The 26837-nt window shown below is 39.2% G+C and overlaps 1 protein-coding gene across 1 annotated transcript in view; it reads right to left on the bottom strand.

Moving 5' to 3' along the window:
• rab26 (RAB26, member RAS oncogene family) overlaps positions 1-23691 on the bottom strand; it is a 119137-nt gene extending 95446 nt beyond the window's left edge. The window contains exons 1-2 of the mRNA XM_085415745.1: positions 23279-23691; positions 19790-19900 (exon numbers count right to left, since the gene is read on the bottom strand). Of these exons, the coding sequence (XP_085271871.1) occupies positions 19790-19900; positions 23279-23455 (288 nt within the window). The 5' untranslated portion in view covers positions 23456-23691. The remainder of the gene's footprint in view (positions 1-19789; positions 19901-23278) is intronic.
• Between the last annotated feature and the right edge of the window lie 3146 nt (positions 23692-26837).

The following is a 26837-nucleotide window of genomic DNA, read 5'->3' as shown; positions in this document are numbered from 1 at the left end:
CTGGTGGCAGAGCGGTTAAAATTCCCAGAGTGGGGATTAGCGTTGATGAGGCTACTCACTGAATATAGATGAAGATGACATAGTTTTCTGGAGACCTGACAAAGTGGAAAGCATTTGATTAAAAAAAGCAAAGAGCTCCTTCGTGAGTGACAGATCCCGAATGGCAGCTGGTGAGTCTCTTTTCCTTATCCTTCGGTATGAGCTGGTGTGATGTATGAGAGTGTCAGAGTGATCATGCCGAGAAGCTTAAGTGGGACAAAAAGCAGAGACACTAGAACTCATTTCCTGGCCTTACAACCGTGCACTGTGCACATTGCCTCAATCTGGCCCTGTCAGACTGCACTGAGGGACAGATGGGAGTACCATACCTCATCATATATGCCACAATTGTTGGAGCAGTATTCTGGTTTTCCCGGGCCTCCAGCAAGAAGACCGACAGGCTTGAGAAAGTCCCTTAAATCAAACTGCAGGTTAGCCGTATTCCTTTGTAAATAATGAGTTCTCTCCCGCTGCACTGTGCCTGGGACGATCGATGAGCGGCTTTAGGTTTTCACAAAGAGAAACCTTTATTTCAGTCAGGTGGAGCAGGAGATATGAGATCATTTGGACAAAAACAGAGCAAAATAATCATAATCAATAATAATCATTTACAACTGATTACAAATCTGCTCCATTACACTCCATGTTTGCATGAAAGCATCAAGAGGCAACTTTAGCTAGTCATACAATCATTGTAAAGGTCCATGATTGGTCATCTGTGATTATTCCCATGTGGCATTTTTAATTCTTCTACAACTCTTTTGTGTTTGGTTTGGTGTTATTGTGTGGTCAGCTCTGTTGTTGTTTTTAAAAGTCCTTTCTTTAAAAAAAAGAGTGGTATGCTAAGTGATAGGAAAACCTATTTACTATGATAAAGCTGCCACTGTTACACGGCAATAAAAGGCTGTAATGCGTCTGAAACACAGAAGGGATTTCCACAGTCTCTAGCCACGGCTCAAACCTTGACCGCAAGCTTTGTGGTAAAACGCACAGCTTAGCTGAGCGGTCTGTTTAACCGTTTTAAATTAAGAGCAGATTTTGTGTTGGTGGAAACAGCATGTGTGTCTGTGTGTAAATATAGCCAGAGAAATGTCTTTGGTAATGATTATTGTTAATTCCTGGTAGAAGCTGGACTGATGAAAGCTTTCATTTCTATAAAAAAAAGAAAAAGAAGATCCCATAAAGAGTAAATTTGAATACTATAGTTCATTTATTGTTTGTGATCCAATTACGACCACGTGATCTGTCATTCCCCTGAGTAAAGAGCCAAATGGTAGATGTAGAGAATCATTACATCCCTAATAAAACATGTCCTCGCTGAATATCAGGATGTGATTCATTTCCATGCTGCCTCAAAGGGTTTTTGGTCATTTACATTTTTTGATATTACAGGGCCATTGGCAGTATTTTGGAAATGTAATCTACTCGCTAACTTTTGTTTTATTAAAAAGAAAAAACCCACATTGTTTAAAAATTTGTCATGTGATTCAAAGTCACCTTGTTTAACTTGTGTTTAGTTGTAAAATATAACCTCCCAGTAATACTAAAGATAGGTCCCTTGTGGCTCTGAAATTGCTAACAATTCCATCATGATGTGTGCAGATAATAATTTGCTTCCCAGTGTAAGAAATCAGTTCTCTATGGGCAGTCCTGTGCCACACAGATTGACACTTGAACCCAGACTTGCTCCAGTGTTCGGCAGCCTTCACTGCAGCACTGTGATTGAATTGGAATGCTTCCAGTCTGAGATTAGTCAACTGTCAGAATGGGAAGTGAGGTTTTTCTTTTGAGCAAACCTGTCCTGATGGAATACTATGCTAATACCCCCATCTGTATATTTGTCACCACATGGAGATTATGGTTGTAGCGGCTGCAACATCAACAGTGACAACATCAACATGCCCCCGTCACCAGAGAAGGACCTCGGATAAACCTGAAGCTCAAAAAAAGCCTGAAAGCCATCTGCCAGCCGAACGAGCTGAATCTGGTGGAAGCAGTGCCAACATATTCATCGCATTGCATCGTTGTCACGGTTACTGGTCCATAACAACGGTCTCCTGGGAACTCAACAAGCACATGAAGAGTTGTCTGATGCAAAAGCAAATAAATAAATAAAGAGGTACAAGCAGACCAATACATTTGATTCTGTAAGCATCTCATTTTATTGTATATCTGTCCCCAAGGTGTCCAGGTCCCCTTTGTCAATTTACTAGTAATAATAACATAAATATTCTCACACTGCAGCTTATTATTTACCAAGGTTTAAAAAAAAAACACTGCCACATAAATGTAAATGAAAACCTACAGAAAGAATTTAAATAAAGAAAAAAACAGCAGGAATGATTGAGGTTATGTAAGAGTGGAGAAAATGTGGCTTTGTACTGTTCCTGATGTTGTTATCCTGTGGCAGCTTATTAGCATGAGTGTGTTTCATCATTTTGCTTATTCATGAATACTGAAGTGCATCTACATATGGCTTATTTTCAGCAGATACTGCAGGAGAGGAGGAGACCATGTGCTGCAGACTGAAAGGAGATTTCTGACAATGATCATTGCAATGTGGGCGATTCCAAGGTTTGATGGCTTTTGAACAGAATTTTTGATAACTGTGGATCAATGCTTCGAGTCACATGATGACACGTTTTGATATCATAGGTGTGCTATGATTCTGATTATGTTATGATTGTGCTTTTCACTTTCCACCCCACAGCCTGGTGCCATAGCCTTAAGAGCTATAATGTATCACATGTACTAAGTACATAATTCAAACACAAAACTTAAATAAATAATATTCAAAAGCTTTAAGTGCTAAAAATAAAATGGGTACAGCTGATTAATGCCATATGCAGCTGTAAAGCCTACTAAAACATGAAATAGTCACAAAAAAGCTTCTTTTTCTGTGTTCATGGCTACGAATGACAACCTTTTTGGTGACAGCAATTTTCAATGTTTATCATGTGTCTGTAGCACATGTGTTGTTCAGACAAAGTGAAATCAAGCCACTGTGCTAACCAAGAAAGAAGCTGGAAAAGAAATTGTAACCATTACAATTTAACCAACACCATCATCCATATCTGCTCGTTTTAATAGTTTTACCCGATGACGGTGAAATGATTCGCTCCATCAGCAACTATCTGAACCTCCAAATTTGTACCTTTCCATTTTTTAACCCTTACACACAGCTTAGGTCAATTTTGATCCATTTTTACATTTGAAAGCAGTACAAATCACCTTAGTGTAGTGCTTTTTATTTCATGATTTCTCCTAAAGTCATGAAATAAACTTTAGGAGAAGCTGCTCCCTCTCTCTGCTGTGGAGAGGGGGAGCAGCTTCCGGTTCCTTGGTGTACATCTGGTTGAGGATCTTACGTGGTCAGGACACATAAACAAAACAGTCAAGAAGGCGCAGCAGCGCCTCTTCTTTCTCAGGAGACTGAAAAGATTCGGCATGAGCCCCCACATCCTCAGGACCTTCTATCACTGTGCCATTGAGAGCATCCTCACTGGATGCATCACCACCTGGTATGGCAACAGCACCGCTTACAACTGCAAAGCTCTCCAGAGAGTAGTGCGGTGCTCTGAACGGATAATTGGAGGTGAGCTTCCCTCCCTCCAGGACATCTACAGGAAGCGGTGCCTGAGGAAAGCGGATCATCAAGGACTCCAGTCACCCCAGCCATAAACTGTTCAGACTACTTCCATCAGGAAGGAGGTTCTGCAGCATCCAGTCCCGAACCAGCAGACTGAGAGACAGCTTTTTCCACCAGGCCATCAGACTGCTGAACACTTCATAGACACCTCAGCTTCACTTACCAGAACTTCAACATTATGCACTCTATACTGTATATAAATGCCACTTGTTTTGCGCATTTCCAACTGCCAAACTTTCTATATTTTATTTTATTGTCTATTCTATTTAATTTTTAAAATATGTATATATATATATATATATATATATACACACACACACACGCAGATATACATATTTACTATACACATTCAGTAATGCGCATACACTTTTATATTGTACATATATTGATTCATATAACTCCCAGATTTACCCATTCTTATATTTGCTTGTTCTTATGTTATTGTATTTTTGCACACCTCTGTTGCTTGTGAAGCTCGCACACAAGAATTTCACTCACATGTACTGTACCAGTGTACCTGCATGTGATGTGACAATAAAAGTAATTTGATTTGATTTTTGGTTTGATTTTAAAGTTAGCCAAAACACACCAAAGTGAAAATATTCTAATGTGCTACTAAAGTCTAATTTTACCTGTGGATTTTAAATCTACCATACCCTACACCTCATACGCATGGCTTCCTGTTATGCCTTTGAATGCAGACTAGTTTGCAGTGCACAGTTTTATCTGTTAGTTTGTGTTAAATTATTGTTAATAATTACAAATGGTGGTTATGAGGGCTAAAGGAACACTGCCTTCGACAGTGCAGAAAGATGATTCAGTGAAAAGGTGATGCGAAAACTCATTCAAAAGAAAGTTCTGCTTGGTTTTATCCAGAAAAACACAATTTATAAAAATGAATAGATATTTATTAACATGTTTTAAGATACTATAGTTAGATAATATTTCATTTTCCCTTTCTCCAATTGAGGAGGGGGGGGAAGGGGGGGGGCTTTTTTACCTCTGTTGGTTTTGTGTTTGTTTGTAGTTGGTTGTGTTGGTTTCTTAAAATTAATCATCTTTATTAATAATTACTTATTATATGCTTGAAAAGCAAAAACGAGGAGCTACAGTCTGCAAAGGACACATACATACAGGCTCCACTTTATAGCAGCCACGCTGTCTCACAGAGCCATCTCACTGTCCACAGCTGAGCCCACAGCTTACACAGTGTTACGCAACTGAAAATTATAAGTGCCTTTACGTCAGCATAAATAATGCATATCCTGGGTGCATCAGGTCACTGGCAAATCCCACCACATGTAATATAGATGCACTGGTAGGCTGCAAGGATCAAGTCTGTGATTCATTCTACAACTTGAAAGAAAACAATAAAACGACACCAAGCAAATGACAGAAGCATGTGTCCTAATTTGTGGATGTCTTTGCTGCTTCATGCATATTGAAGACTGCCTTCTAGCTTTTTGCAATGAAAATTGCCTTTGGTGTACCTGTGCATTGTTACCATGACAACCAACATTGTCCAGCGCGGTCAGCGGGAAATTACGAAGCAGAAAATGAAGCAGAAATATCACGTTTATTAAAACGTAAGACTGTGAAATCTGTTGAGTTTGCCAGTGTTCACTGGTACCGTTAAGATTAGCCGCCCCCAAAAAAGCCTCCCAGACTCGATGGACGTCTGGCTCAGGGAGTGCTATGTGTAGTAACACCCTATAGATATGTGTGTACAGAAAGTATACACATACACAGAGTTACTTGTGGAAGGGGACAAAAATACTAATACTGATTAGTAAGAACTGAGATCACTGAAATATTGAATTACTGAGATCACAGCCAGGAGCTTCTATCTCACTGCAGTATACTGCCAGTGTCTAAAATTAACACATTTTCCATGAACACTGTTGCTCCCCAGCCTTGTAAAGCAGGCTTAATCTCACAAGCTTAATATTCACGGCAACAATTTAGGCTTAACAACATTTGCTGAGAATCTCCTGAAACTAGCAGACAACCCATCCTGAAAGCTATGATGAAGATAAAAACAGCGCCTCTCAAACGTCACAAGAACTCTTGAACGGTGCTGAAACTGTGACCTTTTTGATCTTCAGCCTTTTCCGAAAAAGTTTAGGGGGAATGTTATGAAGAAATGTGACATTTTCTGATTATTACCAGAGCTGCCTATCAAGAGCTTCGTCTTTACTAAAGAGTAAACAATTTTGTGTTAGTTCTTCTCAAAAATCCACCATCTGCCTTCGCCACAGATTCATAGGATGTAAGCTTTTGTTTGTTTGAGCGCTTTCATTCACATTTGTGATTTAAACAAACCAAGATTGCTTTTTTAGCCACGTAGTAAAATGCAGAGTACAGGCTGACTTCAGTGCCACATATTTTTGCTCCGCCTGCAGTTTGACGAGCCCATACAGTAGCATCCATTCACAAATCCAGTCAAATCCAGTCATTCAGTCAGACATATACTGCTGCTGAAGTGTTTTCTTCCCCTCTTCATCTTCCACCACCAGCAACCTCATCAAATTTTAGCCCTGGGAGTTTGATCAGAACGAACAAGCTAATTTTAATACAGTCAACAAATAAAAGCATACATACGGTGGCCCCTAGAGACAAAGCACGTACAAACTCCAAAACACTTACAAAATCCAAAACACGTGCAAAATCCAAAACACATGCAAGCTCCAAAACACTTACAAAATAAAAAACACATGCAAAAGACAAAACACGTACAAAATACAAAAAACATGCAAAATCCAAAACACGTACAAAACACAAAACACGTGCAAACTCCAAAGCACTTACAAAATCCAAAACACGTGCAAACTCCAAAACACTTACAAAATAAAAAACACATGCAAAAGACAAAACACGTACAAAATACAAAACACATGCAAACTCCAAAGCACTTACAAAATCCAAAACACGTGCAAACTCCAAAACACATGCAAAATACAAAACACGTACAATATACAAAACACGTACAATATACAAAACACGTGCAAACTCCAAAACACTTACAAAATACAAAACACATGCAAAATACAAAACACGTACAAAATACAAAACACGTGCAAAATCCAAAACACGTACAAAATACAAAACGCGTGCAAAATCCAAAACACGTACAAAATACAAAACACGTGCAAAATACAAAACACATGCAAAATACAAAACACGTACAAAATACAAAACGCGTGCAAAATACAAAACACGTGCAAACCCCAAAACACGCGCAAACTCCAAAACACATGCAAAATACAAAACACGTACAAAATACAAAACACGTACAATATACAAAACACGTGCAAAATACAAAACACGTGCAAACTCCAAAACACTTACAAAATACAAAACACATGCAAAATACAAAACACGTGCAAAATCCAAAACACGTGCAAAATCCAAAACACGTACAAAATACAAAACGCGTGCAAAATCCAAAACACGTACAAAATACAAAACACGTGCAAAATACAAAACACATGCAAAATACAAAACACGTGCAAAATACAAAACACATGCAAAATACAAAACACGTGCAAAATACAAAACACGTGCAAAATCCAAAACACGTGCAAACCCCAAAACACGCGCAAACTCCAAAACACATGCAAAATCCAAAACACAACGGAAGTGCTCCAGGACGCTAGGGGCAGTGTTGAGCTTTTGTTACCTAGTAACTACACAAGCCAGGAAGTACCAATGACCGGATTTGGGGTCTGCAGCCTTAAAGGCCGCATTTTAAGGCCGATTATGTCACAGCGACACGACAAAGACTGTCCCAATTCAAAGGCTGCTCGAAATGCAGCCCTCAAATGCGTCCTTAATTTCCCTGAATTTTAAGGATGGGTCTGTGTAGCCTTCATGGCCCAACATATCCCAGACTTCATAGCGCGGCGGTGGTTTGGATAATTTTGCCGAAAAAAAACGGCGGAAGCGGAGCGGACGAAGAGTAAACTTCCAGAAGTAAGTACGGAATATTATGTCACTTATTTATGCGCAAATGTTTTTATAATGAAGAACATTAAAACATTACTGTTGGCAACATGTCGGGAAAGTTATGTGACATTAGCGACGTTTGTACTAACTTGGTTTTAAAGCCTTCACTTCAAAATATTCGCCGTTCAATAGCTGACTTTAATCTTACAGAGAATGTGATGATTTTATGCGTAATTAAAGTCAGTCATGTCAGTCAGCTGACGGTTCACTCCTTAAGCTAAAAGAAAGATGCTTTAATCACAGGAGTCACACATGTGTCCACTGTACCATCTGGGAACTCTTCTTGTTTAGCACTCGTAATGACACAAACACTAAATCCTCCTTCTCTGGTGCTGTTTTGTAGCAGTGTGTACACCTGAGACTGTCACCTGTCTGTCTGTCCTGCACTCTCTCTGTTTCTTTCTCTCTGATTGTGGAATAAAAGTATGAACATGTATTTATAAGTCACACTTGTGTTTGAATCCTGCAGCTTATCACACATTTGATTTCTATGTGTGACACCTGCAAGTGTCCAGAGTGAGGACAGACTGAGGGACCCACTGCATTACATCATCTGTGAGGCTTTGCACCCCTGATGATCCACCAGGACAATCTCAGCAGTATGTGAGGAAGAGGAGGAGGAAGAGCCAGCAGCAGCTGACAGATGGAGAGAATAGACAGACTGTTCCCTGTTTGTGAAGGACTGCTAGAAACGTTTAAAATAACTAATTGTCTGTCCTGAATCAGTCTTATTAGGTAATGTTCAAATAATTTTATCATTCCAGTGTTTCCAGTGTGGGAGAAAGTACTCAGGGCCTTCAAGTTACGCACTATGAAAGGCAGCAACAAGTTTAATGTTCAGAAACCTAAAGTCTGTATCAGCAGCAGAATGGAACTAAAAATAAATGTTTGTTTCAGTTCTATGAAGCTTTGAGTATTTTGGATCAGTAGCACTGCTGTGTTTGTTGCATCATATTGCTGTAATTGTTTATATGCTTTATATATTCTGAGGTAAGTTGATCTATAGTGTTACATCATATTCTATAAGGATGTTATGTGTTTGTATACTTTCTGCCCAGTTTGACCCATTTAGCAGACGTCAGCCTGTTTAAAGCTCTGATATCTATTCTGTATGACTTAAAGCAGTTATGACATGGTCTGATTTTCTCACCCAATAAAGGAATATTTAATACATCAGTCTACTCTTCATTTTATCAGAAACATATATATACTATTATATATTGTACATATATTTATTAGTTTCAGATGTAGCCATTCTTGTTTTTTGCTTGTTTACATTATTGTATTTTGCACATCTCTGTTGCTTGTGAAGCTCGCACACAAGAATTTCACTCACATGTGCTGTACCAATGTACCTGCACATGTGATGTGACAATAAAAGTGATTTGATTTGAAACAGCTCACAGCTTGTACATTTTCTTTTTACACATGTATGTAAGCATTTGAGCCAAATTTAGTAATGCCAACATACTGAAGGAACAACATTTGTCTCTTATATATGATACACCTATATATGCACTGTCAATATACATTTTGAACCAGCTGCAGATGTCAGAGTAACAACTGACTGACCCCCACATAAAGTGCGTTACAGTAGTCCACAGGGGAAGAAATAAAAGCATGGATCACGGTTTCAAAGTGCTGCCTAGAAAGAAACGATTTCACTCTTGCCAGTCGCCTTAAATGATAAAAATGGACTGGTCCAACTTAAAACCAAGGGCAGTAACAACAGGTTTAAAATAAACCTCCAGGGGTTCCAAATGAAAAGAAGAGGACTCACAGGGGCCACTGGGTCCAAACACCAACAAATCTGTTTTCTTTTCATTCAAATTTAAAAAGTTTAGAGCCAACCAAGCTTTAATGTCATCTAGGCATGTCAAGAGAGGTTTTATTCAGATGCCATCCTTCGGCTTCAGTGGCAAATAAATTTGGCAGTCATTCCTATATACTTGTCTTTGAGTGAAGATTTAAGGTGGTAAGTAACTAACTGCAACTTGAATCTGTACTGAAGCTCAGTATTTGACAAAGAGTTCATGTTCACTGCTGTAATACCTAATAATGACTAATATAATAACCATAATATTGGCCATATTATATTTACATTACCAAAGTGATATGACTTTAGTCTCATGAACAACATTAGCTAATTGTTATTTACTAGCTAATCTTAAATGACTGTTCAGTACAGAAATGAAGCCCAAAAATCATGTTTTACTGTCCTGTGGTCTCAGCCTCAGATACTTATCAAATCACACAAAGCTCTTGTAGAAACAAACAAACAAATGAAAAAAAATATGTTCTCCTTCATTTCTGTCAAAAAAAGTTGTATGACACGTTTCCAGCTGTTAGTATCATAGTTGCTAGGCAACCTGGGAAGCGCAACGGAGACTAGAGCCCATGTGTTTGCAACAAACTTGCCGTTTATTTTACAAATCGAGCTCAACACTGCCCCTAGCGTCCTGGAGCACTTCCGTTGTGATTTGGAGTTTGCATGTGTTTTGAATTTTGTACGTGTTTTGGATTTTGCACGTGTTTTGGAGTTTGCACGTGTTTTGAATTTTGTACGTGTTTTGGATTTTGCACGTGTTTTGGATTTTGCATGTGTTTTGGATTTTGTATGTGTTTTGGAGTTTGCATGTGTTTTGAATTTTGTACGTGTTTTGGATTTTGCACGTGTTTTGGAGTTTGCACGTGTTTTGAATTTTGTACGTGTTTTGGATTTTGCACGTGTTTTGGATTTTGCATGTGTTTTGGATTTTGTATGTGTTTTGGAGTTTGCATGTGTTTTGAATTTTGTACGTGTTTTGGATTTTGCACGTGTTTTGGATTTTGTATGTGTTTTGGAGTTTGTACGTGTTTTGAATTTTGTACGTGTTTTGGATTTTGCATGTGTTTTGGATTTTGTACGTGTTTTGGATTTTGCATGTGTTTTGAATTTTGTACGTGTTTTGGATTTTGTATGTGTTTTGAATTTTGTACGTGTTTTGAATTTTGTACGTGTTTTGGAGTTTGCACGTGTTTTGGATTTTGCACGTGTTTTGGATTTTGCACGTGTTTTGTATTTTGTACGTGTTTTGGAGCTTGTACGTGTCTTGGATTTTGTACGTGTTTTGGATTTTGCATGTGTTTTGGAGTTTGCATGTGTTTTGGATTTTGTATGTGTTGAGGAGTTTGTGCGTGCTATTTGGAATTTGTAAGTGTTTTGGAGTTTATACATGCTTTGTCTCTAGGGGCCACCGTACATACAACCTGAACTCTGTCAAATTTCTTTAAGAAAACCTTTCCAAAGAGCAGTTTGGGGACACTGTTATTTTAAGTATAAGTGACATGATATTTTTACTTTGATGATCCACATTAACTGGTGTCCAATCCCAATCCCAAAGATGTTCTACCAAGTGAACTTCAACATGGGTCCAGATCAAAACATGTGGCCCAGAAAGCTATAAGTCTCCAAAGTAGATGGATTTTAATGCCTCACTTTTCCTCCCCTAAAAACATTTTAGGTGACGAATTTAGCCGAAATGTGAAAAACAATTAACTGAGGTGTTTTCTCTGATGCAAAGTACAACCTCTCTGTCTTTGGTCAAGAGGATAACGGATTTTGATGTGATTTTGTATCGATCACGACACATTTCTAAGGAGCTAGTTTAATTTGCCCTAGAAGAGAAACAGTGTGTTCCAGTTCTGCACCATAAATCAGTCCTGCAGCTTTTTTTCTCCAAATCTAACCTTGGAGCTCACAAAGTAAAACACAATAGGAAGTGACTTCTCTTTCAGTGAGTAATTTACCAGAGAAGAGGTACATTTCTGGAGCATGCAATCATGTTTAGAATGTGCAGAATAGAGTCTGACTTGCAGGTCTGAGACTTCTCAAAAGCCACTTTCAGTATTTGCTGCACCCTTATTGCTTCCATCTTACACAGTAATTTATTTTCTAGTTAGTCATTACCAAGGGGGATAAACACTGTGGCTATTATTTCTCCTGTGTGTTTTCAGTTCTTCCACCTTTGGGCATCGACATACATGTTAAAATCCTGAGCTCCGTGTGCACTGAAAGGATCTGTGATCTCTTCTGATTTTGTGCCAAAAAGTGACAAAGCAATTTTCATCAAATCCAGCCCATCAGCTTACAGAGAAATATTTTAAAATGTAAAGTTCAGATATTTAAGACGTGATGATTATGCAAAAGTCAAACTCTGAAGCTCAGTCAAGACCATAATAGTCAAAGGATGATTGTTATTTCCATCTGCATTCATTTATATTTTGCAGCATAGCTTTGTTCTGGGACCTCCCTGCTCTTCCATGCGAATACGTGGAGTGCATAAATTGGGGCGAGTACACCTCGCTGCTCTACCATGCAAGACACCAGCACACCATGGAACACGCATCAGCGACTACAGATATAGCACTTATTTAGTCAGATAGAGGATGAAAGGAGGGACAAGGGTAGTGGTGGGTTGCAATATGGCACCAACTGTGAGTTAGATTAACACTCGATTTAGTTACATCAGCACTTTATACCAGCAGTCCCCAACCCCCGGGCCACGGACCGGTACCGCTATGTGAGTCGTTTGGTACCGGGCCACGAGAGTTGAGGCTCGGGTGTGAAATTTATAGTTTTTTTTAATCGTTTTTATCATTAACTCATTTTCCCGTGTGTTTTGAATAAATCTTCTTTTTTTAGGTACCAGTACTGTTTTTTTTGTTTTTTTGTTGTATCTATCCGTGGCACCTTACAGGCCGGTCCGTGAAAATATTGTTGGACATAAAACGGTCCGTGGTGCCAAAAAGGTTGGGGACCGCTGCTTTACACCACCAGTCACCTCAAGGCACTTAATATTGAAAGGTAAAGATCGAACAATAACACAGAGAAAACCCCAACAATCACACGGCATCCTACGAGTAAGCAGTTGGCGACAGTGGGCAGGAAAAAAACCCTTTTAACAGGAAGAAGCCGCCAGCAGACGCAGGCTCAGGGAGGGGCGGCCGTCTGCCTCGACTGATTGGGGTTGAGGGAAAGGAGACGGGACAAAAAACAAACAGGTAGAGAGCAAGATGATTATATGTAGAGTGGTGTATAAGCACAAAGAGAGTGCAAAAAGGTGAGTTAAGAAGAACCAGTGCATCATGGGAAGCCCCCAGTAGTCTAGGCCTATTGCAAAATAACTAAGATAGGGTTAAAGATATGCCTTTAAAAAAAAAGAAAAGGAAAGTTTGAAGCATAATCTTAAAAGTCTGGGAGCAGTGCTCCATTTGAGTGACACAGGACTACGAGTCTTTAAGATAAGAGCCTTGCAACTGATTCTGGATCAGCTGTCCCTCCTGTCTAGACATTTGTATTCCCACATACAATGACATAAGCAAAACATGTCACATGGCAGTTAGTTCAAAAAGAAAATACAGTGAGGTGGTCAACAGCGTGTCATGCTCTGACTGTTAGTGTGTGTGTGTGTGTGTGGCCTGGAAGGAGCAACAAACACACACAAACCACATGTGTCGATGTGAACTGTGCAGCATTGTGTTTAATGATTAGCCAGCCTGGTGCTGTGCAGCATTTAAAGCTGTGTGAATGGGTGGAGAAAGGGACAGAAAACCACATTATGGTAATAAGAGAAAACACAAATAATTAAATGCAGACACACACACACACACATGTATCATCGACAGCAGGGAAGAGAAACGGGAATACGATCTGCCATTCCTCCACCATGGAATAGGTAAATCTCATCAGAAATTCTAACAAACCTCTCCCAGGAAAAGACAACAAATAAAAATAGAACAGGAGAGAGGTCGAGCAGCATTTGAAGTTTGATTTCTGACTCATCACTTCTTCCTGTCAAGTGAAATATAAATAGATGGAGAGAAAAAAGCAGGCAGAAGTACCAAAAACTTTTTTCCCCTGCTCAGTGCTGAGACATATTCCTCATTATCTTAAATGTAAAAAGGTCACATTGCTGCACATTCCTGACAGAGCCGATAGTGCCGGTTTCTAACACTCACAGCCGCACTCAGTGCTGGAATATATCACATTTTAAACTTTACGACAGCACATTTACAGCACTTCAGTTTCAGTGCTTCTGCCCTAATGGGTGCATGGACACACAGGCTGCACAACTGACAACTCTGACATCATATTTACACTTCAACAAATTAAAAAAAAAAAAAAAAAGAGAGATAAGTTTTTGTTAACCTGCTCATAAAATCTGTTATTGCCTCACATCTAACAGATCTTTAAAAACTCACCCAAGTAACTTACCAGTATGAGCAATTTAACTTAAAATATTCATTTTAATTAAGCGTGGGGTGAGAGTCGAGGTGACCTGTGCGGCACTGTGTCGGCTGCAAGCAGCTAAATATTAATTACTTATCCTCAAATATCACTGACAGTGCCAATTAAAGATTTTCACTGAGCTCTAAGGATACTACCCTCTGGTACCAGGGAAGTTATGAGAACAAAGACACCCAAATTACCCAGGCGTCCTTGCAGATAAGCTCCGGCGCCCATCATTTACTGTTCAGCACAAGCTGATAACATTATCTACAGCAGAGGGGTTAAGTAAAGACAAAATGTTAATGGCAAGTGCCTGCAATTTTCTTTTGAAAGGGAAATGAACTCTACTAATGTAGGTAGATATATTCTTAGAAGAAGCAACACACTCAATGAGAAGCAACACACACCTTCCGAAGGTCATTTTTAGCTAGGGCTAGCTAACATACAGGGAATCAGACCACGTTTCTGATCAATTTAAAGTAAATTTTCTTACTAAAGAGAGACTTAATGTAGGTTCTGCTGTTTAAAACGTTCATCCTGATGATAAAACTGTACATTTACAAAAGCAGTCACACTAAAGTGTTAATCACACATGGATTATTTTAAGGTCTAATGAGCGTATGATCCCATATAAGTAGCCTGACGAAACGAGCGCATTTCAAAAGACCGTCAAAGGAGTGCTTCTTTCAGTGTCTAGCCCAGATATTCAGGCTCCTAATAATAACTGAAATCTGTCACAAAGTGCTCAAGACTTCAAAAACATATATACAGAGGCAGAGACTGAAGAGATGAGCGTCTGAGCAGACGCACTAATGAGGAGTAAACGGTAATGTCAGCATGTGTGGGAGTGCTTGTGAGTTATAGACCTTGAACATTAGAGCAAGGTTTTTAGTTATCACCTTTGTCAAAAAGTAAAACAGGCATTTAAAAAAGGTTAAAGAAATCGCTCTAATTTTTTATTTTTTTTTTGAAAGTGTGGTTCTTTCTGTTGTGTCAGGGGAGAAATCTGACTCATATCAGGTGATAGGAAAAATTGTACACTAAAAGCAGGTGTGGGTGTTTGATCCCCTCCGTATGCCAAAGTGCTGTTGGGCTAGAAACCGATAATCAGTTTGCCCCTTAATGGCTGGCCACCAACGTGTATGAGTTATTGTGATACAGCTTGAATGCTCAGATCATATCATGAAATTTGCTGTCCTACTGCCTTCTTGTAAGAACTGGATGAACTCGAAATCTCCATTTCTTTCATCAGGTCCAGCTCGTCTTTGCTTGAAGTTGACTTTTCCATGTGTTTTTTAGGATGAATTTTTCAATGTTATTGGTGTGTCTATAGTGTGTGAATGTATGTGTGAACGGGTGGATGACTGGTTGTGTAAAGCGCTTTGGGGTCCTTAGGGACTAGTAAAGCGCTATACAAATACAGGCCATCTACACTGAACAAAAATATAAACGCAACACTTTTGTTTTTGCTCCCATTCCCCATGGGATGGACGTAGAGACCTAAAATTCATTCCAGATACACAATATAACCATCCCTCCCAAACAGTGGTCACAAATCAGTCCAAATGTGTGGTAGTGGGCACATCTGCTATATTGAGATAATCCATCCCACCTCACAGGTGTGCCACATCAGGATGCTGATCTGACATCATGAGTAGTGCACAGGTGTACCTCAGACTGCCCACAACAAAAGGCCACCCTGGAATGTGCAGTTTTGTCTCACAGCAAAATGCCACAGATGCCACAAGCAATGAGGGAGCGTGCAATTGGCATGCTGACAGCAGGAATGTCAACCAGATCTGTCGCCCGTGCATTGAATGTTCATTTCTCAACCATAAGCCGTCTCCACAGGCGTTTCAGAGAATATGGCAGCACATCCAACCGGCCTCACAACCGCAGACCTCGTGTAACCACACCAGCCCAGGACCTCCACATCCAGCAGGTTCACCTCCAAGATCGTCTGAGACCAGCCACCCAGACAGCTGCTGGAACAATTGGTTTGCACAACCAAACAATTTCTGCACAAACTGTCAGAAACCGTCTCAGGGACGCTCAACTGCATGCCCGTCGTCCTCATCGGGGTCTTGACCTGACTCCAGCTCGTCGCCGTCACAGACTTGTGTGGGCAAATGCTCACATTCGATGGCGTCTGGCACGTTGGAGAGGTGTGCGCTTCACGGATGAATCATGGTTCACATTGTTCAGGGCAGATGGCAGCTGAGAATGTCCCAGTTCTTGCATGGCCAGCATACTCACCGGACATGTCACCCATTGAGCATGTTCGGGATGTGCTTGACCGGCGTATACGACAGCGTGTACCAGTTCCCACGAATATCCAACAACCTTGCACAGCCATTGAAGTGGAGTGGACCAACATTCCACAGGCCACAATTGACAATCTGATAGACTCCATGCGACGATGTGTTGCACTGCATGAGGCAAATGGTGGTCACACCAGATACTGACCGGTTCTGGGACCCCAGACCCCCAATAGTGCAAAAAACTGCACATTCCAGGGTGGCCTTTTGTTGTGGGCAGTCTGAGGTACACCTGTGCACTACTCATGATGTCAGATCAGCATCCTGATGTGGCACACCTGTGAGGTGGGATGGATTATCTCAATATAGCAGATGTGCCCACTACCACACATTTGGACTGATTTGTGACCACTGTTTGGGAGGGATGGTTATATTGTGTATCTGGAATGAATTTTAGGTCTCTACGTCCATCCCATGGGGAATGGGAGCAAAAACAAAAGTGTTGCGTTTATATTTTTGTTCAGTGTATGTTACCTGACAAAACTGCATCTGCATCAGAATCACGCTCAGTGTGTAAAGGTCTTAAGCACAAGTACCAAAAACTACATCACGTCTAAGTACCACTTGAAGCTGGCTCTAAAAGTGATTAAATACCCGTAGACTTTCAAAGCCCATGGTATGAATTGCATTTAGCTTCACAGGATACTTCCCCCTTCAGAACAACTCTGAGTTGGGTGAACTCATCCACCTGGATACTGGACTTCACTTTGATTAACAGATTTACGATACAGACAGTGGAGGCTAGGCCTGCTATGCCTCACCTCTGCTAACTGGACTCATTAAATTGGACCTATTCTGTATGCGTGCGCCTTTTACCTGCTCTAAAACCATTTAGATTGATAATCTGACTGATGCTAAAGCTTGCTACATGGTACAGACCGCACAAAATGTTTGGTTTATGAACGAGATACTAGTGTTTTATTAGCTTGCTAGCCAAGCTAGTTAGCATTAACTGATCCCTTAACACGTCAACTTAGCATAAATGTTTTCACTTCTGGCTCCAAAAAAGCCCAAGAAAAATGTTGAAGCTTCAAAATATAGTCCAAAACAAGTGACATCACACTGGCTACTGTTATGTTGTCTATGTTCCAGGTTCATGGTTCTTGTTTTGCCTACAGTATATGAGTAAATAAATGCTAATGAGATCCATCTGGATCTCTATAAATGCTAAAAAGACTTAGGTAAAGTATATATATAAACTCTTAAATATGTATCTTTGAAATAACAAATAGTATTTTTCATAATAATCAGCTCACACTGTCCCCTGTACTGTAATTGCCAGGAAAGATGGTTTCGTGTCATAGAAGTGATAATGAGGGGACAAACACACAGAGCACGCTAACAGCCAAAGCTCGGTTGGGATAACAGGAGTTTTTTGATCCAGAATCTGTAAAAGTTTAGGGGTTTTTTTTTAGCTCTATAGTCTGCTTGCAAAGTAATAATGACCACTTTTTTCTGTTACACAGTCTTTGTGGCCAATGACTGGAGACAAAGCACTTTTATCTATTTTTACCTCTTTTGCTGTTCTGTTTTTCTTGAGTCTGAAACAGCGTTGTGCTCTCTAATGTTGTGTTCAGCACAGTTCCAATTCACAGTTTGCAGCCTTTGCTTGCGACATCATACCTTTACTTCTTTTATATGTATCATGAGACCCTGGCTGCCCTGGTAAAACAGCAACTGATATGTTGAATGCTCAATAAGCAGCATGGTTCTCTAAAATGACAACACAGAATGCTTCCCCTGTGTGGTATCCAAGAATATACAACAAAAGATGCCCTGGTATGCTGCATTAACACTGCTTTCCTACTTTCTACCATTAAACACCCTCTACTATAACTGTTTCTAGTCCCAAGTTGTGGCACTTCAAGTGTGACCATTTTTTTCTTTCTTTCCTTTTTTTATATGTAAGCCTCCTATGTAATTTCCCCCAGGGCACGACGGGCAAAAATTGGGCAAATAACCCATCAATAAATTAACTTAGTTTAACTAAAACTTTTTCATCTTGTTCCATTCAGTTTAAATGGATTGTGTCGCCTAGGGGACAGAGAGGGTTTAAACTTTTAAAGGCTAGTCATTATAGCTGAACCCTTTTTTCTAGCGGCTGCTACTCACTCGCAGTCAGACAATAATATGCTCTCAATCTCTCCCGCTTGCTGCTGCTGTCCTTGAAAATCAGTGCACTTCCCAAGCGAAGAATTTAAGAGGTACTGATTTTGCACATGAAGGCCGGTTCAATCGTCAAGGAGAGCACTACTGAAAGTGTGAAAGCAGCTATAAAGTTTCCTCTCTGGCACTGCAAAATAGTCCCAGTCCTGATTTAAACCTACAATTTTTGACAGAAAATCTTTATTAAATATTTAAATATTTATATTTGATAAAGATTTAATAAAGACTTTAACACCAAGTGTAAACTTGGTGTTAAAGCTGTCAAAATATTATTTGCCAGATATTGAAAACTTTAATAAAGGTGTTATTAATTAACATTATGAGGAAATGTAGCCTTTCTCATTGTTATCATGCTTTGTGTAAGCCTCCCTCTTTATTAATCTTCAATGTAAAATCTCAGTAGTGCTTGTATAAAGGAAAAATCTAGTAAACATAGGTCTAAGAATCTCCATTCTATGGATCATGATAAACTCTAGCTCACCACATCTGTGTTATGATATTTTATTTATAAATATATTATTTAGGAATGTCACAATACCACACAAAAAAACCCTCAAAAAACCCAATATGCTACACAGCTACACACAACTTTAGGAGGTCCTGTTATGAGCAATTGCTATGCTAGCCTGGCTTTTGTGGTGGTTGTGGGCAGAACATTCATTTCAGGATTTTTAAGACATTTCTGTAGTATCCCCGACACCTACACCGTTTACAGTACCCTGAATTTTCAACATTTTCACATTGACTTGATTTTAAATATTTATCTGTTCAAACAAACTAAAATTACAACGTAGACCTGCTGTTTCTCCTCGCATTATAATACACTGTTGTCACTTGGCTGCAAATAGATTGCTAGCTGCTAGGCTATTTGCCTTTGGCTACACTAGCTATTTCCCAAATTTTGGCACTTAAGATGATTCATGTTAAAAGATATTTAACATGAATCATCATATCATATTTTATACTTCTGATACAGCTGTAAACCTTTACCGTACATGTGTTAGTGCAAAACAATTCCACTAATATGTTTCCTGTTTCGACTGCTGATCGACTTTTTGGAGGCAGCGAACATCTCTAGCATTTCAAAAATGTCCCAAAGATTCGGAACCATATGTCCTCCATAAAAAAAATCTCTGGCACAACTCACACTGCAAACAGCTACAATTCTCAGAGACAGACTAAGTTTGAAAATTGGTGGGAAGAGATTTCCTTCGGATGGAAGCATCAGCCACAGCTGGATAGAATTTAAAATTTCTCAGTAACTTGACAAAGCGTACATTTGGCTGAAGAAGCAATGACGTCAACGGGCAGACACAATGTAGCCTATATGCTAATGCTTACCCTGAAATCAATGCCCACGGTGGAGATGAAGCTCCCAGCCAAAAAGGCTCCATCTTTGAAGCGAACCAGCAGACAAGTCTTTCCCACGCCTGAGTCCCCCACGAGCATCACCTGAGACAGAAGGTGACAATGTATTGGTTCATAAAATTTTAAATCTTGCGCGCGTGTGTGTGCGTGTGTGTGAAGATGTTTAAGGTATATAAAAAAATACATAAACAAATACACTACACTGGGAAAAAGCAGCATGTACAGACCAATGGACATAAAACTGCTTATTTTATTATGTTTTACATATCACATTATATATAAATATATATACATTTTTTCTCTAATTCAGTGGTCTACTCTGATATTGGTGTTCATTTAAGTTTGATTTGTCGTGTTCAGAGGTGACATTTGGTACACTGAACTGTTACAAGTGGGAGTACCACATAAAGTCAAAGTGGAGCTGTGATTTTGGTCAGTCTACCATGGGAACAGTTGCTAATCAGGGTGCATTATTAATACCAGCTGCCACCCACATAATGAGAATTTAGATTTGCATATGCCCAATGTAGAATATCATTAGTCTTTTTCATCTCCATTTCATACTTTCAATTATGTATGTTCTGTGTCAATGCTGTGTCATTATTGATTATTCCTCAGCCAAGTCAAGAGCCAAGACAGAGGTACAGAGAGATTTACTTCAAACAGTCAAGATATGATTGTACTACAGACTAATTCAAGGGGTTTAACGACAAGTATAGCATCAAGATACATATTTATGAATCATTGCAGTTTGTCTTTTTTTGTCTTTCTGTTAGCTAAAGTATGTAAAAACCACCAAGTCAAATTTTGCGATGGAGATCTAGAGCTTTGACAAAAGTAAAAAACATTAAATGTTTGTGAGTATCCAGATCTGGCTCTTCCAGATTGTCACACGTAGTACTTGCTTCCAAGACTCCAGACGTTCTTGTGATTTGCAAAATAGGTTTTTAGTAATAGTTCTCTAGTTTTCTGATGGCTTTTCAAGCTTTTCTTTAAACATTTGCTGTTTTTTCACTCACCTTCACTCCAGTCTTATACCATATGATTAATATTTTTTTAAGTTAAGCCACTTGACATATACCTATGAATCATTCATGCATAAAAAGGTACCTAACTCAAGGGATGAACCAGTGTTATGTGTACACATAACAGACATAATTAAGCAAAGAACCAATTGTCAAAAAAACACATAATTGATTTCAATGTCTTTAGCTGAATCCATAGAAAATGTTAAAGATAACACAGATTGACAGATATCAAATAGTATTTTAGCACCAACAAGAGGATTGCCAAAGAACTGAAAGTGTATCTTAGTATATCTTGGCTGAATGGGTGGAGGACAAAAGAAGAACCAAAACACCTAAAACCCTACAGTAGCTGAACAGTATCTGGGAAACAGGAAGAAAAGGCTGGGTTATGTGAAATTACACACAAAATTGGACTGAAAATTGGTTACAGTAAGTCTTATAGAGAGATGGAAGGATCTCCTCTGACCATCCCCATGCATTCTGAGGACAGTTTGACAAAATAAGTCATCAAAGTGCATGGAGGAGGTCAGAGGAGAGGTAAAAAAGTGAGTACAGCCACTAAAACATGATGGAGGCTCAGCCAGTGGTGTTGGAAATCTTGTCAAAACTGATGGAATTACAAATGCAGATAAAAGTACTGTCTGATACTGATCCACCATGCAAGACCTACTAATTGGAAAATGCTTCATTTTTCAGCATAGCAGTAATGCCAAGTACACTGTCAATACACTAAAAGTAGAAAAACACAATGGAACACTAACAGTCATGGAAATATTGACTTTCAGGCTTACATTTATTTACATTTATTTATTTAAGTGTTAAGTTTGCACATTTTAATAAACTACTGCACCTATTTCCCATTTTCCTACCAAAATATAAACAAATGACGAGTGGCTCAAGACTTTTGCACAACCGTGTATTTAGAATTGCATATAGTATAGTAAAACAGAAAAGATATTTAGATTTTTAAATGATGAAAAAATGTCTTTCATTTATAAGCTATAACTCAAAAATATTCTTTTAGACACATAAAGTGGGCTACACACACACACACACACACACACACACACAGCGTAGATGTAGCTTGCGGAAAGGGAAGAAGGAAGGGATGCAAAAGCTGCATTTTTTTAACAGCCAGCAGTGGGCGACACCCTGCAAAAAAACATCTGGGTGCACGGAAGTGTGTATGGCAAAAGAGTTTCCTGACGTCAGTAAAGAGTTTCCTGATAAGCTTATAAGCTCATCTGCTTGTTTCTACTTATAACAAGTGAAACTTAATGTTAGTTTTGTCAATTTGTGTGCCCATAAGTGTTCATGAACGACATTAAAGCAAAGTATGCCGTATCATGTGACTGACAATCACCTCCTATGAGCACCAGTCAATCACATCCACCTTTTCACTCCTCACATCTGGTTTCAAAACACCAAGATGGTGTTTTGTTTTTTTTTTTTTGGGGGGGGGGGTTACATTTTTTGTAAGGGAAACTAAAACAGTCCTTCATCCCTGATGGCATCTGCCTCCTGACACAGCTATCAGGACATATCAAACCTGAGCTTTACCATGAGATGGCAGTAGCACTTATTCTGTCAGCTCCACTCCTGTTAAACAAAAAGCGCCGCTGCTCTCCTTCACTGCAGTTAATTTATCTCATTAATAATAGAAACCTCTCTCCATCATCATCAGCTCTTCCATGTTATTGCACCGGACAACATGTGTGCAGCAACACTTAATGTTTCTAAAGTTCAGCGCTTGAAAGGAGACACCGGATGCACTAAGCAGCATTTCATGCATGTGCGAGCAGTTTGGAAGGTAAACATGAGGAAATCTCAAGCACAGGAGGAAAAACTGTCAAAAACACGACACTGAAAACAACATTTGTTTTCTTGCATAAACACACAGCACACAGTTTTTGCATATGTTACGTATGTTTTTCTGCTTTAAAGCACCTTGAGTGGCTTAAGAAGCCTGTTGAAACATAGATGACAAGGTGTATGATGTATATAGAGCTACTATCCAGCAGTCAAACGAGATGAGATGATAACTCAGAGAAACTAAACTAAAAGAAAATTCTGAAATAAAAATGAACACAATAGGAAATTATATTTCTTGGCCGAAACTAACTTCCATACACAGCCATGCCTGAAAACTACAAAAGTAGAAACAAAGTAGAAAGCCCACTATTTTAAGAAAAAGCCTGCTTTTCAGGGCAAATGAATCATCTTTAATCATCTTTAGATTCATGTCTGCAGACATTCACTGTGATTTGTCTGTAGAGTCATGCATTCTACTGGACACAAGCACACTTTTAACTAAGAACATAAGACACTTTTTTCCTTTAAAGAGGGACTTTTTAAAATTGGCTGATGCTAATTCGCTTCACTTCTCAGGTAAAGTCTCTATAAGACGAATACCCTACGCTAAGCTTGTGCTCACCTTGAAGGCGATGTCATAAAACTCTCCGCTGTTGCTGATGGATGGTCTGCTGGGATAGACCAGCCCGGAGGACGGAGCAGCAGCTGCGGTCAAACCTTTCCCCGTCCTCCCGCTGCTCGGAGATGCCTTGGGGCTCTTGGAGCTGCCTTTGCCTTTCGCTGTCTTCTTCCTGGACATGACTCTGACGACCTGCTCCACTTCGAGAAATTAAAAAAGGAAAAACGAGGAGGAGGAGAGTGTGAACTGGACACTTTTCTTTTCTCCTTTTTTGAGTTCTGATCGGGGTGCGTTGAGGTGAGGTAAGTTCACCTGTGCGTCAAAATCATGACTGTGCGTAAAGCCTAAATTGGCAAATGACAACAAAACGGAAAAACTGTCCTTTAAATAGAGGCAGCTGTTGTCTCCGCGGTGCAGCTGGATGACTGTAAATCTGAGGTCTGCTCACAATGTAAACAGCACCCTCTCTCGCTCTCCCTCCCGCCTCTCTCTCCCGTTCTCTCGTAACGTGATGTTGGGAGCGGGAGAAGGCATGGTTCTGTGGAAAATCCACACTAAAACAAAAAATAAAGAGAAAATAAATCCACACACTTTCAAATTATGCAGCACAAAAGCAGTCTCGTTAAGCTAGAAAACAGATTTCTTATAGCTGATAATGCGGCACATGAAAGATACTTGATGAATGATTGGTCATTATTTTAAGGAAGGACGAGAGACTGGAATCAGTCTTTTTACGGGGTAATTCTGGAAGCTTTACAGTATTATGCACATCACTTGGCTTCCACATCTTATTTAGGCTGTGGCTCCAAGTTTTTAATGCAAAATCAGACTGCACTAATGTTTTGGGTGTATTTCCTGCCTTAAAGGTCCAGCTTGCTTCTGGCACCGATTCAGACTTTCAGTTAGCTGTTAGTGCTGTGCCATACTGCAAATTTTGGTATGATGCGGGGCGAGTATACCGATACCAATTACCGATATTGATACGTTTAACTTTTAAAGGCAGATGAGAGCAGTGTGTCATGACTTATGAGCTGAATCATCAATTTGCAAATTCCAATGACTACTAACTCACTGTGATTTTCACTTTTCCAATAATTAGTTTACACATCAAAACACATCTTTCAGCTTTTCATGTATTTTGAGCCTGGGTTTATTGGAGACCTGGAATGTAAATTAGTCTGTCTGGGTTAACTTCTGTTTTTTAAGTGTGCTACAGGCTATAAAGAAAATAGACAGTCAACACAAAACGGTTCTGACATTTTCCATAGTTTGAGGTATATATATTAATTTGCCAAGAATGAAAAAAAAAAATCAACGCAATTCAGTGGGCTACTTGCTCAACTTAGAGGATAAGTATCGATCCTATTCTGGTTTTATCAATCCGATACCAACACCACCGTTGGTATCGATGCTATCAATATTTGGATCAAACCTCCTCTACTTGCTGTTCTGTGCAGACACTTTCAGATTCATGGCTTCGTATCTCCTGTGTCCAATACTACTGAGGCAGCTCCTCTTGGGTATAGTGCACAAGTCCAACAGCTGTTAAGCAGGCATATATGTGGGACTTCAGGTTGCCTGTGTTGTAAACAGTGTTGGTCAAGTTACTTGAAAAAAGTAATCAGTAACTAATTACTGATTACTTCCCCAAAAAAGTAATCCCGTTACTTTACTGATTACTTATTTTCAAAAGTAATTAATTACTTAGTTACTTAGTTACTTTTTAAAAACACGATTTACAACCTGAAGAGGTGATAAAGCGATAGATCTTTCAGCCCAATTCTACTTTTTCTACATAATCCATCATACAAAATGTAATCAAATGGAAAAGTCTCTTTTTAAAACTTGTTTTATTAGTTTTAATCTTTTAACTTTATGCATCAAGCAAAAATTTTATTATATGCAACATTCTCTGACTGGAAGAAATTTGTTTAATATTTAAACCTATTTTCTGCACATTCCAGCACATAAAATATTTTTTTTTGTGTCTTTACACTCACTCTTTCAAATAGATGCAAGTAAAACACAGCAGAAAATAAATAAAGTCAAAGACTAGCGGTCCTTTTGCTCTATTTTCACCTGTAAAGCAGGAGTAGGGCAGGCGGAGGTTTACCCTGGTGCAGGTGTGCCGCAGCGGTCAGTTGAAGAATCCGCGAGTTTCTCTGTGAGTTTCCCATTATGTCGTTGGGCACTCGGTGCTTGCTTGGAAGTTTAAGGGGTTTTTTTCGCTGTAAAAAGAAGTTTTCTTCCCACGCACAACGGACGCTAATGTTTTTGTCACTTTTTATGGAATCAAACTCAAAGTAAGGTCAGTACTTCCACGCTTTAAACGCTGCACGCTTATACTCTCTCCCGCACTGATATATGATCTATTGTTGATCTGCACACAGCTGTTGTCACTAACGGCGCACTCGCTTACGTCATTGTCATGAGACATTCTCTCAAAAAAATCACGGTTTTAGTAACGCAGTAACGCAGCGTTCCTACGGGAAAGTAACGGTAATCTAATTACCGTTTTTGCAATAGTTACTTTACTCGTTACTTGAAAAAAGTAATCGGATTACAGTAATGCGTTATCTCTGGTTGTAAAACAATTAGCTTGTTCTTTCACTGATGGACGTTTGGGATTTAGAGTGGCATTACAGCAGGAGAAAATGAAATGGTTATGCTAAACCCCATTAGCCAAATGAGTCATCAGTTTTTTGGGATGGTCAATATTTAACTAGAGCTTGGCACGGCCACACACATTTTTTATCTCAGGTGCCAAGCAGCAAAAAGGTGAATTGTTGACAAAACCATGCAGTCTAGGAGAGAGAAAAAAAGGTGTGTTAGACATATTAAAATTAAGCAACAGTTTCCAAACACAAATAGCCCTGTGGGTCCTTGGGCAATGGTTTTTCATGGGCCCATAAGTAGTCTTATACATGCATACAATACAATACACAAAACACTATAGAAAAGTCCAGTGTCCCAAACTGTCACTATGAATGTAAATGTGCTACATCTGGGGAGTCCAAACCTTCATCCTAACGCAGAAATCTTAAACTCCTTTGCATCGCAGGTCACATACACCCCATTTTTATCTTATGTCTGCACTAGAGGGAGGCGGATTGATCCAAACATTGATGTTGGTATTGGTATTAGACTGATACTTTGTTTCTATCCCCTAAGTTCAGTATGTAGCCAACTGAATTGTGATTTCCCCGAAATATTCTGCCTTAAAAGTATCAGAATTTGTACTGGTGTCTGAAACACTGGCCCTTTATTTACTTGGCATTGGAGCATAACAAAATTTACAGTATTGCACAGCACTAAACTGCACATTTAATCTCTGAATCATTTTAATATAAGATAAAGAAGCACAATTTCAACCATATGTTTCAGTTTTTCTACATGATAAAGAAATGCTGCTGTAGTAAATTAAAGGAATCTGTGAGCATGACTCTTTCGGATTAAATTGTAAGGAGTAAATGTGTAAAATTACAGAAATCTATAACCTAATTATTTTCGTGTATATGAATGGTCATAGGGGAGGTCTTTGTCAGTAGGGAAAAGCTTTAAA

The sequence above is a fragment of the Rhamphochromis longiceps genome, linkage group LG8, assembly GCF_057381845.1.
Source record: "Rhamphochromis longiceps isolate RC_006_pf linkage group LG8, R_longiceps_female_GT1.1, whole genome shotgun sequence".
Classification (NCBI taxonomy): domain Eukaryota; kingdom Metazoa; phylum Chordata; class Actinopteri; order Cichliformes; family Cichlidae; genus Rhamphochromis; species Rhamphochromis longiceps.
The sequence above is the reverse complement of the archived record's forward strand: the minus strand, read 5'-3'. Positions and strand labels throughout refer to the sequence as shown.